At 44.3% G+C, this 14,219-nt stretch overlaps 1 protein-coding gene across 1 annotated transcript in view; it reads right to left on the bottom strand.

Moving 5' to 3' along the window:
* Nucleotides 1-1,102: 1,102 nt before the first annotated feature.
* CYYR1 (cysteine and tyrosine rich 1) overlaps nucleotides 1,103-14,219 on the bottom strand; it is a gene marked incomplete at its 5' end in the record, with an annotated part of 58,229 nt that continues 45,112 nt past the window's right edge. Inside the window, 2 exons of the mRNA XM_042867365.1 lie at nucleotides 1,103-3,332; nucleotides 5,639-5,796. Coding sequence (XP_042723299.1) covers nucleotides 3,199-3,332; nucleotides 5,639-5,796 — 292 coding nt within the window. The remainder of the gene's footprint in view (nucleotides 3,333-5,638; nucleotides 5,797-14,219) is intronic.

Below are 14,219 nucleotides of genomic sequence, written 5' to 3'. Positions count from 1 at the left end.
TGCCATTCAGCGAGACCTGGACAGGCTGGAGAGCTGGGCAGCAAGAAACTAGATGAGGTTTAACAAAAGCAAGTGTAGAGTCTTGCCTCTAGGGAGAAATAATTGCACGCAACAGTACAGGTTGGATGGTCTGCTGGAGAGGAGCTCTGCAGAGAGGGACCTGGGTGTCCTGGTGGACGACAGGTTGGCCATGAGCCAGCAGTGTGCCCTTGTGGCCAAAAAGGCCAATGGCTTACTGGGGTGCATTAAAAAGAGCGTGGCCAGCAGGTCGAGGGAGGTGATCCTCCCCCTCTACTCTGCCCTGGTAAGGCCTCATCTGCAGCACTGCGTCCAGTTCTGGGCTCCCCAGTACAAAAAGGACAGGGATCTCTTGGAAAGAGTCCAGCGGAGGGCCACAAAGATGGTGAAGGGCCTGGAGCATCTCTCTTATGAGGAAAGGCTGAGTGAACTGGGTCTGTTCAGCCTTGAGAAAAGAAGACTGAGAGGGCACCTGATCCAGGTCTATAAATATCTAAGGTGTGGGGGGCAGAATGGCGAGGCCAGACTCTTTTCAGCAGTGTATGGAGACAGGACAAGGGGAAACGGCTGGAAACTGCAGCATAGGAAGTTCCACACAAATGTGCGCAAGAACTTCTTTACAGTGAGGTGACGGAGCACTGGAACAGGCTGCCCAGGGAGGTGGTGGAGTCTCCTTCTCTGGAGATGTTCAAGACCTGCCTGGATGCCTGCCTGTGCGACCTGCTGTAGGGAACCTGCTTTGGCAGGGGGGTTGGACTCGATGATCTCTGGAGGTCCCTCCTAACCCCTACAATTCTGTGATTCTGTGAAGATGGGATGACCATTGAGAAGTAAAATCATTGTTTGGTATAGCCCAATATATATGGATCTGCAGAACATATCAGCATACTAAAATCAACATCCTCACTGGAGTTTTCATATCAAACAAATAGCTCTCAATCACTATGAAATTCTCAAACTGTTATTTCCATAATTTTCCACTGGAATATGTGATCTGTAGATAGTTATGCAGTACCTTTATGCAATATCATCAGAGACAACATACAGTCTCAAAGCTGAAAAAGAGGACTCTGTCACCACAGACTTTTAGTTGTTTTACAGAAACACCTTTTTATTCAAGAAATCTGCTCTGTAAATTGTCCTAACAAAGGTCACCGCTGGAGAAATTCTCCCTTTAAAGGGAAATTCATGATGATTTTCTTTCTCTATATTTTTTAGGAGACTGGATTCCTCACATACAAACTACTCTTTGGTGTGTCTGCGTGCTCAGTTCAAAGAAATGAAATACACATATGGGGTAAATGATAGTATTTGTTACCTACAGGTAACTTTTTGGCACAGAAAGACCATCTGGTGCTGAGGTAGTAGTGTAGAACAATGTGGTAGAAACACGATTTCCTACAGGAAAAAAAAACAAAAACCAAACATGCTTCTTTTATTCTTCACACTGACCAGTAGCCCAGATGGCAAGGTTGGAAGGCACACTTGACACCCCAACAGATGGTTCTAAGTAGGGAGTGGCAAAACCCAGTGCACAGAAAGTCAGACTTCACAGGAGGATTTCAACCAAGGAACATCTCTATCTTAGGAGAGGTCATGTCAGCAGCGAAGATGTCACAGGATGAAGTCCAAAGCAGAAGCAATTGTGAAGATAACCTAGTTCAGGATTTGTTACATCTGAGCAGCAAAACAGAAATGACAATGTAATTGTCCTTCCTTGGATAAAGCTCCAAGGAACCCCCAGCAACCAAAATCTGCGTCACAGCTTGGGTTTCCTGAGCAATTCTAGTTTCTAGCGTGATCTTCAAGAGGGTAAGGTTAGTCATCATGGAAAGGACAAATAAATACAATTACAAAATCTGAGCAAGAACAGTCACTTAGGTCTTGGATGCAAGAAAACTACTGAACAGCTTTTTTGCTCAGAGGTAAAAGCTACCCAACTCAAACTAAATATCTTGAAAAGAACCAGTGCCTTTGTGATTTGCATATAGAACTGAACACAATGCAAGTCTTATCACCGAAGGATGATGCTTTTGGTAACTGGATACTCTGTTGTGAAATAACTGCTACTCAGTAACAGCCCAATAAGCACATGGAATACCTTAAACGATGAAGCTTTGAACTTTTTGTAGTAGAGATCAAATAATTTTGAACAACATGCATGACAAATGCAAAAAATATTGTTTGGTGAATTTAAGTTTTAGAATGCCCAAGACAGTATCTGAAAATAATGTGATGTTCATAGTCAATCTTCTCGTATCTTTGGTTAGAGTGGATACCATTATTACTGGAAAACAGTATGATTGCTTTTTTTAAAGAACATCTTCATGCAGCCCAACTGAAAGACAAACCTATGATGCTCTAATAATTGATTTCTTTTTCTTCTCCCACTTGTGAGTATTCCTGAATTAATATTCTTTTTTAAAAATCAACATATAATTTGGTTTTAAAAAGGCACTGTAGCCTTGTCCAATGTGCAGAGTATTTCCAGCTAAAAGTTCACCAGCTATAAATTAGTGTAATTCACATATAAAAATGTGTTTATGTTTACATATTAGGCCATAAACTAGTCTCAACTTTCTTAAAAAGTAGGCACTTAAAACAACCTGCATTTGGCCAAAAATAACTCCAGCAGCACTTATCAGATCAATACGCACAGCTGATCATCATGTATTATCATCCCAAATTAGAAACTGAAGCTTCAGTCTTCCTTGTTCTTTCTTATTCCCCTTATTTCACAGAAAAGTGTATTGTGTTTGAAGACCACATCTCGAATTTTCCGGCAGAATAAGTCACAGCAGCTGTCCCCTGTGTAATTTGAAATAGCCCTTGTTGAATCATCTGAACCATGTGCATGTTCTTGAACAGGAAGACTCCAATACCCATTTGCTCTAAGAGGTTGCAGCTAAGGCTAAGCACCGATGCTAAACGCTACTCATCAGGCACTGACTTACAGGAACTCTTTCTTTTGTCACACATTGTTTAACCACGAGTTGTGATGGTCCAAAATGGACAGTATTCTTCTTTGTCCTGAGCCACAGAAAACCTCCTTGGTTATTTTGATGTTTGACCAGATATATTGGTGCAGAACCCATTCTACTTGTCCCTGAGCCAAAAATATTTGTTCCAACAGTGCTGGCTGTTTCAACAGGCAGTTAACATCAGGGTGAAGCCATGTCGTTATTTTCCAGAATAACCAGGGTAAGGAGGGGGTGGGGGATACTGTATCGAAGTCTGTGGAGTTGGAGTATAAGGTGGAGGTAGATCAACTGGGTACTCCATTTCATGTTCATAACTGTATGGTGGTGGAGTCACTAAAATGGGAGAAGGAAGAAGTAGTAGTTAAAAAACAGTATTTTTTGTATGCATGCATTTTCTAGTTGACATTCAGGCTTCCATAGAACAGATATAAAGTCTACTGACTTTATATTTACTTACTATTTACTTTCTTCAGACAGTCACTATACATTCACTCTATGTCAGCACAAGTCCTTGCTCACTGCCCTTTTTCACTGCTTATCCTTGTGACTGCAGACATGCACTGTTAACAATGTTTGAGTGGCCATATGGCACATGATACCAGGATGATGCAGCAGAGAACTACTGTTTTTCAGAGGAGAAAGGTTGGGTTTTCATCAGATCTCTTCCATCTCATTCTCTTCATCATCAACACAGATTTATGTTGCCTAAAAACAATTATGTAGGCAGGGCCTTCGCTGATCTCTGAAACATCCTTTGGATCCCCAGAAGATGTGCAACATGCCATGTCAAACAAGGCAGAAAGTTCCTTGCAGCACAGCAGCATCACAGCTTCTGGGGCAAATCTGGACATCTTTCTAGAATGCTTCCAGGTCTCAAGCTGAGGAATAACAGTTTTCATTTTGTTCTCTCTAAAGAAGACTTCTGAGGGGAGCCCTGTGTTTGTAAACCAGATCAGTCATTCAGGAAAAAAAACCCACAAAAATACTTGGAAATAGCTGAAAACCTTTTCTTCAATTACTTCTGCTAACCACAGAGGAGGATTAATTCATTGATCAAAAAGACAGTAAGTGCTGCAGAATTACAGTGTGGTAGGAACTGAAGGCCCCATATAAAAACCCCATTACAGTACTGTATGAATTTTAAGCTTGAGTCTGCTCTTTCTCAGTTCATGTCACCATGGAGGCCTTTTATTTCCAGCAGACTGGAATCAAAATATCACTTTAACAGAAAGAAAACAGAAACCTAGGATGTTTGCACTGGGGAGAAGAGACTCAAGGCCCAGTGTGGTGGGAAAAGCACTCCCTGATCTCTGAAAACCTGTCTGCCACTGTAGCTGAGGCCTAAGGAAAAGCGTTTTCTTACTCGCTGTTCTGGCAATGGAAGGGGGAAATCCTGGACACAAACCTTACAGAAAATCCAGTTTACTCATTACTACAGAAGTGTTCATGACAATGGAGAAAACAGATACCATTTGGGAGCTTGGCACAACTGCCAAAAAGTGCTACTGCTTGGAGGAAGAGAGGGAATGCAAAGACAAACTGCCTGGAGGTGGAGAGATGGGGGTGAGTCATAGCACATTTGGGGAGGAAAAGGCTACAGCCCCAGAGCCTTCATTTTGCTGTCATTTTTACAGCTTGTGGTGACTGCTAGATTCTAAAGTGGCTCTCCAGCAAATCACGGTAGGGAATATTGCAGTTCTATTTCATTACTCATCTCTCTATGCAAAACAATGTTGCCATGATAAGGATGATTACAGCTGGTTTTAGTTTAATGGAAAAGTAAGAGGATGAGGGAGAGAACAGACAATAAGAGCAGTGGATGTGAAGAAGGAAGACATACTAAATATTGCATAGCTTGCCCTTAAGTATACTTAATGCACCTGGGGTTTGCAGCAACCTTTGGAACTGAAGGGAATATAAAAGGAAGGTATCTCTAAGAGTGGGAGGAGGGGACTTCATCTGTGAAAAACCATTGCCTTTTATTACAGTGAACTCTCAGTTATCCCTTGGCAGTTGCTCCTGTATTTGTAATTAATCATGTCACCAAAGCAGAGATATAGCTGTGCAGCATAAACACCGATGCTGCTCCCAGGATCAGCTTTGCTCTTCAATAATGTAGCCTCATTCACATGGTGGGAGTCCCAGGAAAATGACCTTGGTAGCCTAATGGAGAACCACCTTTGGTGCTCCTATACCTAACACCCTCCCAAGCAGGAGCACATCTGATACTTAGAACTGCCATGCACATTCAGACCCCTTCTGTCTTTCACTAAGCACAACAGACGTCTCTGCTGCTTGCTCCAAGCTCCCACTGGTTCAGAACAAGGAAGAAAAACAATCGATTTCTCATTGGAGAGCCTCTGGCATGTGGAGAAAGCCCGTCTGACACAACACAGTGCTGCTCTGAACAGGACTTGAGTGTGCTGCTGCCATACAGCTGTGCTGATGTGACATCTGGCCAGACTTCATTAGCCCACTGACCTAACGAACCCTGTGCGCACTGAGCTGTCTTGAGATTCTCCAGCAGGGAGCCACGCTGCTCCCTGCAGATCAGGAAGAGCTTTCACTGTGAAGCCAGGATTACCCACAGCTACACCTGCACCAGGAGCTCAGGCCCCATTTGCACCTGGCATCCTTACCTGGGTAGGTGCTGATGGTGTTGATGTGTGCTGTCCGGATGACCCCCACTCGGGTGCCACGGTTGTTCTTCATGCACATGCAGATGCAGATGGCAATCCCAGCAATCACTCCCATAATGAATACGATGCCGAAAACAATTCCAGCTATTGCTGTGCCTCTGCAAGGGGAATGGAAATATGCAGTAAGTCTCAGCCAAATAATGCTTAAAAAAGAAACAGAATTCTTTCCTCAGGAGTGGCCTCCATTTGAGAAAAAAAAAAAAAAAAAGAGAAAAAAGTGCATACTGATTACTGCAAATGCTACAAATTTTGACCCATGAGGATATCTGGATAGAAGAAATGAAAGATTTTAGAGATCAAAAGGAGAGACTGTTTCGAGGTCACCTTTGTAATTGTGCCAGATCACTCTTCTGACTTACTTATTGTACGTGAAATCATTCCAGGACCTTCTGCATTTAAACAATTAGATATTACCAAGAATAATTTCCTCCCTTTCTCCTCATCACACAAGACTTCTTCTTCCTAAAGGCATTGGTATGATTTTCTTTCTAAAAGAAAGTGCAAGCTACTCCCCGTAATATATTCCAGAAGCATCCCAAAGTGCCTGCTTGCTGTGCTTCCACAGGAATGTTTTTGTCTTTATTTTATCTTGGGTCAAAAAGTCCTTTTGCTCTGCTTCTGAGCCCAGAGATTAAGGAGAGCCTGCTCTTCTTGAGGGTGAGCAGCAAGAAGCAAAGCAAGTGCCCATCCTTTTGCACATCTGCTGCTGCAGCCAGCACAAGTATTTGAGGCTTAAATGATTTCTTTTAAAATGGAACAAGGGAAGGAATTTAGCTCAGCCCCTGAAGTAATGAATCAGACTTTCCTTGAAATCGTACAGAAAAAGGACAGGAAGCCTCATTGCACTGACACACAGGAGAAAAGCCTCACTAAGCGGCATTGAGGAGCTCCCAGTAATATTGAGGGCAAAATGAGCCTTTCTCATGAGCATACAGTTCACTGGGGTTTGCTGTTAGGCACAGGAAGTGAAACGACGTGTGAATGACAGTATTTATAGCCTGTCCTTTTATGAAACAAAGCAGTGACCTGCCAGAAATGTTCTTACTCTGTGAATGTATTCTACCAGCAAGGATTTCAGGTAGCAACCTTGCTGGAAACTTTTTTACTGGACATTTTCATACATTCAACCCAAATTGACAGTTTGGTCAACAGAAATAAGCTCCACTAGGAATTACTGTAGTGCAGAGAATAAAACAGGTACAGTAGTACCACAAAGATAAATAATGAAAGGAGTCTAAACAGTTTATCTTCCCCATATCAACATGGCATTAAGCAGCAGACCTGGCTTCCAACATGTTGATAGCCTATTAGCTTCCACAGAGTCAGCAAGAGTCAGGGTAGACTCAATATGTGAAAAATCAGGATTGAAAAATCCTTTTATTTAGGAACCTAAGTATGAATTTAAAAGTTTGTTTTTATGTACCAGCTATTCACGAACTTGGATATGATTTGCAGTACAAATACAGAGTTGTACAGCTTGCTATCTTACTAAAATGCACTACTGGGGAGCTAAATCGCTCTCTACTGTCATTTAGCAATAAATGAAGGGTGTGCAGGAACAGTAAGCTTGTTAGTATTCTGCAGAACACATAAAGGTTGAACTTATGAAATGCTAAAAATGCTAACTCATGGCAGCAAGCACTTGGCCACAAAACCAGTAGCTTAAAAGCCATTTCGGAGTATTGCTGAGACCAAAGCACTTTGGTATTCACCAGTATTAACAACTTCTTACAGACATCACCGCTTCCATTTCACCTTCACCAGAAGCATCGTGGTGACAGGGAATGCTCTTACAGAAACACTGCAAACCATTCCTCTCCCAGGAAGAAGAAACAGAAGCAGCTACCACTGACCAGCTCAGCAGAGAAGGACCTGGGGGTCCTGATGGACGAGAGACTGAATATGAGCCAGCAGTGCGCTCTGGCAGCTCGAAAGGCAAATGGGATCCTGGGCTCCATCAGGAGAGGGGTGGCCAGCAGGGACAGGGAGGTGATTGTCCCTCTCTACTCGGCTCTTGTGAGGCCCCATCTGGAGTACTGTGTCCAGGTGTGGAGCCCTCAGTACAAGAAAGACATTGAGATTTTGGAAAGGGTCCAGAGGAGGGCGACTAAGATGATCAGGGGGCTGGAGCACCTCCCCTATGAGGACAGGCTGAGGGAGTTGGGCTTGTTCAGCCTGGAGAAGAGAAGGCTGCGGGGTGACCTCATTGCAGCCTATCAATACCTGAAGGGAACCTACACCCAGGAGGGGAGTAAACTCTTCAAAAGGGCTGACAATAGCAGGACTAGGGGAAATGGATCCAAGTTGAAGGAGGGAAGATTTAGGTTGGATGTTAGGGGGAAGTTCTTTACTAGGAGAGTGGTTAGGCCCTGGAACGGGCTGCCCAGGGAGGTTGTGGATGCCCCGTCCTTGGACGTGTTTAAGGCCAGGTTGGACGGGGTCCTGGGCAACCTGATCTGAATGTGTATGTTTGGTGGCCCTGCTAGGCAGGGGGGTTGGAACTACATGATCCTTGGGGTCCCTTCCAACCCGGGTGATTCTGTGATTCTGTGATTCTGTGACCACTGACCTCAGAACCTGTGCTGCACACCTGCAACCCAGGTAGGCCCTGCCAGGCCAATCTCCCAGAAATCCCAGAAAGTATAATTCTGTGCATTCCTGACTGGCTGCACATTCAGGAAAGCGTAACTTCCAGCCAAAATGTTGACAGTTGTGGATAATGCACAAAATTGCACACAAATATAGCTAATATATCATGCAGTTACTTTCCAAGAGCTAAATTAAAAATTCTATCTTAATACAAGTCCAATTCAAATACCATTCAAATGAGAGTTTCTCAGCTGTCTCCAGAGGCAAGTTTACATGGATGCCATTTGGTTACCTGCCCCAAGCCATGGGTTGCACTAGCACCACAGCAAACATGCTTCATGCACCAGTGCTCATCAGACACCCCAGCTTACATTCTTCCTTTCCCCTTCTGCATGAACTGTTATTGCTCCAGAGCAGTGTCTCTCCACTAATTCAAATGCAGATTCAATTATACCCTACGTGAGAAATGAGAGTGCTTATAATGAGAAAGGAAAAAAGACAGCAAAATGTTGGATACTATCTTCAAGAGGAGTTTTCATTGCTCCCAGGAAGTTACTACTTGACAGCTTGCTTTAGGTGACAGAAGTGAGAACTGAGGCCTTCCTTGCAGCCCTGCAGGTTCCCCTGGTCTCCGTTGTGCAGAGCTAGTTGATCGGCCCTGTTCTGTCCCTGCACAGAGGCATGGGCAGGGCAGGACATAGCTGCAAACAGCCCGTCCATGTCTGCCTGCATCTGAAATTCAGAAAGAGCTAGGTTTGGCTCCTATGTGCATATGCCTGAAATCCATCGGCAAAGCCTCCAAGCCTGAGAAGGCCTCTCAGTCTAAACATAACTTCTGCCAGGCTAGAGAGCCTGGTTCAGTAAGCAAATTAAGGACAAACAGCTAACTGATCTGGGTGCTGGTCTCCAGCGTGGCTCCTGCTGGTACAGCTATGCACTGGAACCAAAAACGATCACCAAAGAAAATATTCATTTGCTCAGCTCTGTTGACAAAGCTAGTAAGTGCAAGTCTTGTTTGCTGCTCTGAAACCAGGACAGAAAGTGGTTTAAATAGCCAGGCCTACCGCTGCTCCCACATTCATGTTTTCACACCGCAGTGGTAAATTTAGACCATCCATGGGCAGTTACGCAAATGGAGGCTGAGATACAAAGAAGGAGATGTAGGTCACTTTTTAAATCTGGCTGCAGCCTGACTGAGCATCAGCAGAGAGGCAGTTGCTGGCTTTGGTGGGATCCTAATCAGAGCCGGAGTCACACAGGTTGAACTGCTACAGCGACTGAGTGTTCTACTTTAAGGGGCACTGGTGGGGATGACACGGGGAGACGTGCTCTGACAAGGGAGCACAGGCAGTGACTGAGTCACACGCACATTCTGATGCAGGGATCTTCAGCAATCTGCCCCTCACAACAGCTCTGGTAAAACCCCGTGATGATATTTTCCATTTTATCTCCACCACAAAGCTTTTCAAGGGAATCTGCCTAAGGGATGAAGGACACTGTAGAGCAAAAGAAGACCTAGAAACCACACAGCAGAGTCACATAGCAACTAGGAAGTTTGAAACTGAAGGAAAACTTTGAAATGGAATAATTTAAAGGAAAACATTATGCAAAGTCATTTACAGAAGCAAAAGCATAGGATTAGAAAAAATGCCAGAGAAGAACAATGCACAGAAAAGTAAGAGGGAGAGAGGAGAAATAACTTTAAAGTGTAGAAATGTCAGGAGAAATTGTCAGGGTAAAAATCACATACAAAGAAGCAGCTTTGGGTGTGTTTCTAGCAACATCTCACAGGAAAGAACATAAATATCATTTATGGCTTAATGCTGCTGGTCAGAGAGAGCCCTGTGCAGGGGATCAGAGCCATGGAAGAGCTGGAATCAAGCAGAGGGCATGGCCACAGTGCCCAGGGACAGACGTGTCATTGCCTGCTGGGCCTGGTGACCTGGATGTTTTTACACAGCTGACAGGGCATCACCAGCTGCTGCTCCAACCTGGGAGTGCTAGGGTTGAGATGACCAGAGACCAGGAGAGAAACTGAAGAGCAGCTCTGTTCCTTCAAGTCTTACCAAGCAAAAATGAAATTCACTTGGTACCACTTTCCCCTTCAGAAAGCTGGAGATTTGGGATGTAGGCAAGCAAAGTGGATGAAAAATTTGCTCAGATAAGCACTGTATCCAAGGCCATCTCCACCTTGGGCCCTAAAAATCTTACAGCTCAACAGGTTAGTGCTTCCAAAAGGAAGCTTAGGAATCTACTTTTAAATGTATGACCAAAATCTGTGAGCCAAGTCTCCATAGCCTGCACTGCTACATGGCATGGACTTCCTAGTTTGCTGTCATGCTTATATTGCCATGGTTTCTCCTTCTTTGGCTCTGCCCTGACTTTACATATGGTATTGCCTGGAGCATAACATTTTGCCTGGAAGCCTGGCTTATTAGTACAGAACTGCAAAGATGAGGAAAAACCTTTCCATCACCTTTTTCAGAAAGCCCACAGACCATAATGATGTCCTCCAAACATGATGATGGGGGCCAGGTTTCAGTATGTGCATCTACCAGTATCCTCACCAGCACCCATGGGTGCCTCCCTGGGACCGGGTGCTGTCTGATGCACTGCTCACCATCCCTATCTCTTTGTCTTCTAATTGTGCATGTGCATGTGTTGTTGTTCACAAGCAGGTGTTTTCTCTTGATTTCTGTTTCCTTCAGCTCTCTCCCTCCCTGGCAAACCTTTAAAGGCTTTCTTAATCTGGAAAACACAATAGGAGCAAGTAGCCAAAAAGATGCCTGAAAGAAAAATGCAAAAACCTGTGTTTCCCTTAGCTTCCACTATTGTTTTGCAGTTCAACAACTCTCTAATCCAGACACATACGCTCATGTTTTAACTGAATCCCTTTCTGCACTTCCCATTATTTTACAGACCTTTAGCATCACACCTGGAAGCCAGCTCCCCCCATCCTGCAGGAGCCCTATCATGGTTACCCTGCATATGGTGAATTTGATCATTCTGGTCACCCGCGCTTGCCCTTCTCATCCTATTCAGTTGACTTTTGAGGAGTGCATGCAGCAGTCAGGATGGAGCAGATGCATGTACTGTAGTAGGCGACTGCTACTATGAACAACGTACTACACAGAGGCGTATTAAATTTTCTGGTTTGTTCTCATTTTTTTCTTAGATAATCCATGGTATCGGATCAGGCTGTCAAACGACTGGGAGATGAGATTTCATGGAACTATTTACCATAATTTCAAGTCTCATTTCTGAGAGGTAACATCAGCTTAGAGTCCATTCTTTCATGTGGGAGTTAGGGCTGTTTTTCCCATTATGCATTAGATAATGTTCATGGGCCCCGGGTTTCCTGCTACAAGGCCTGGACATGTGTCCTCTGCTGCAGGACACAGGCTCACTCCACAGTTTTCTGTCAATTTAGAACCTATCACAGCAGAAGTGGTAGAGCTCTGCACCAAAGATGCACTTCTATTGGCATAATCCATTTTGTAATAACATGTGTTAGCAATCTTACTGAAATTTGACTGGCTGTGGCAAGAAGTTCTTAGAAGCATGTAAAGATCAGTATTCCCACTTTGCCTCCACTGTATTTCATTACCCTTTGACTGCAAGAATGATGTACCATTTTCACTTTGCTCAGCTGATCTCTTCCATTTCATTACCTTTCCTAATTTCCAATACTTTTTTAGTCCTCCATTAATTCCTTGCCAATCCTCTGTGATTTGCTGGCACTGCATCTCCAGAATAATAAGAATAATAATGCATGTAACATATTTTGGAATACTACAGCTAATACTAATATATACTCTTTATTTTTCCCCTTTCAAGCATTCAAAAAGAAGCAGATAAAGTTTGTTGCTGTTGTTTTTTTAAATCATTCTCTGGGATAAAATAAAATACAAAGAAATCAATGATGTTTGAACTTCCGATCCAGTGATCAACATTTTGAAAAATGTACTCTCTGAACTCTTAATCAGACTTGATGTTACTTGCAGAGAGAGGGTGCTATTTATTTAATTTGGTCAGCAAACCTCAGTTTACTCTGACAGCAGAAGTGCAGCAATCTCACATGCAGTCTTCTCATGCTCCTGAGTGCACTGGAGCAAGCAGTCCTGCTCTGGGCTTTTTTCCCCTCCTCCCAATTGCTCTGTTCTTCTAAGTGCAGAACCATGCAGTGAGTGCTCTTCCAAGTAGCTTTGCTGCCAAGGGCAGTTTGGCTTCATGTCCAGGGCACCTCAAGAACCCCTGAGCTGAACACGAATTACAAATATTCTGTGGATTTTGTACTGGGCTGTTGGAAATAAAAATCTAGTAGAAACTGTAGTCATATTTAAAGGATAAAAGCAGTTTACTGAAGCCTACAACACTGCTATCTGGTTGAAGGGACTGCTCTGTGCTGGTGTGGCCTCACCTTGAGCACTGCGTGCAGTTTTGGGTGCTTCAATATAAGGACATAAAACTATGAAAAAGTGTCCAAAGGAGGGCTATGAAGATGGTGAAGGGTCTGGAGGGGAGATACGTGTGGAGTGGCTGACAAACCACTTGGTTTGTTCAGCCCAGAGCAGAGGAGCTGAGGGGAGGCCTCATGGCGGCTGCAGCTTCTCACCTGGAGCAGACTGCTCTCCGTGACAGTGACAGGGCTCCAGGGAACGGCATGGAGCTGTGTCAGGGGAGGGTCAGGTCGGATGTAGGAAAAGATTCTGCACTCGAGGGTGATGGGCATGGAACAGGCTGCCCAGGGCTGTGGGCACGGCTCTGAATGCTGGAGTTCAAGGGGGGTTTGGACAACACTTTGAGATAAGGTTTAATTTTGGGTGGTCCTGTGTGGAGCCCAGAGTTAGACTCAATGATCCTTGTGAGTCTCTTCCAACTCAGAATTCCTAAGCATCTATGTTTGTTGATTATACTAAGCTGAACGGTGTAGTCAGTACAGCAGAAGGAACGGATGTCATCTGGAGGGATGCAGACAGGCTTCAAAAGTGGGCTCATGAGAACCTACTGAGCTTCAATCAGGCCTAGTGCAAGGTGTTGAACTTAGGTTGGGGCAATCGTAGATATAAGTACAGATAGGGAGAAGAACTCACTGAGAGCAGCCCTGCTGAGAAGGACAGGAGGGTCCCAATGGATAAAAAGCTGGACATGAATTAGCAGTGTGTGCTTGCAGCCTGGAAGGTCAATGGCTGGGCTGCAACAAAAGAGGGGTGGCCAGCAGGGAGGAATTTGTCTCCGTCTACTCTTGTGAAGGTTCATCCTAAGTATTGCATGCAGTGCTGGGGCCACCAGCAGAAGGAGTGGAGCTGTTGGAGTGGGCCCAGAGGAGGGCCATGAACACCAATCGGAGGGCTGGAGCACCTCCCCTATGATGAAAGGTTGAGGAAGTTGGGAATATTTATCTTGGAGAAAAGTAGGCTTCAGGGAGACCTCACTGCAATCTTCTAATACTTGAAAGGAGCTTACATACTGGAAGGCAAAGAACTTTTTACACAGGTAGACAGCGACAGAAGAAGGGGGAATTGATTTAAACTTGAAAGCAAGGAGGTTTAGGTTAGATGTTAGGAAGAAATTCCTCACTCAGAGGGTGATGAGGCACTGGCACACCTGCTAAAGAAGCTGTGGGTGTCCCAACACTGGAGGTGTTCAAGGCCAGGCTTGATGGGTTCCTGGGCAGTCTGATCTAGTGGTTGGAAACCCTGCCCACAGCATGGGGATTGGAACTAGATGATCTATGATGTCCATTCCAATTCAAGCCATTCTTTGGATTCTATGATTTCTATGAAGTTATGACATAGCTATCAGTCCAGATACCTATGGCTGAACTTGCAGCCTTCTCTTCACAGTTCTACCACCACAGGAGGAAGAAACTAGGATAACACAGACTGACAAATCGTCTAATTCATCAACCAATAAAACAGTCAGCTGGATG

This window comes from Lagopus leucura, unplaced genomic scaffold (assembly GCF_019238085.1).
Source record: "Lagopus leucura isolate 7727_CA_CO unplaced genomic scaffold, USGS_WTPT01 Super-Scaffold_100001, whole genome shotgun sequence".
NCBI lineage: Eukaryota > Metazoa > Chordata > Aves > Galliformes > Phasianidae > Lagopus > Lagopus leucura.
The sequence above is the reverse complement of the archived record's forward strand: the minus strand, read 5'-3'. Positions and strand labels throughout refer to the sequence as shown.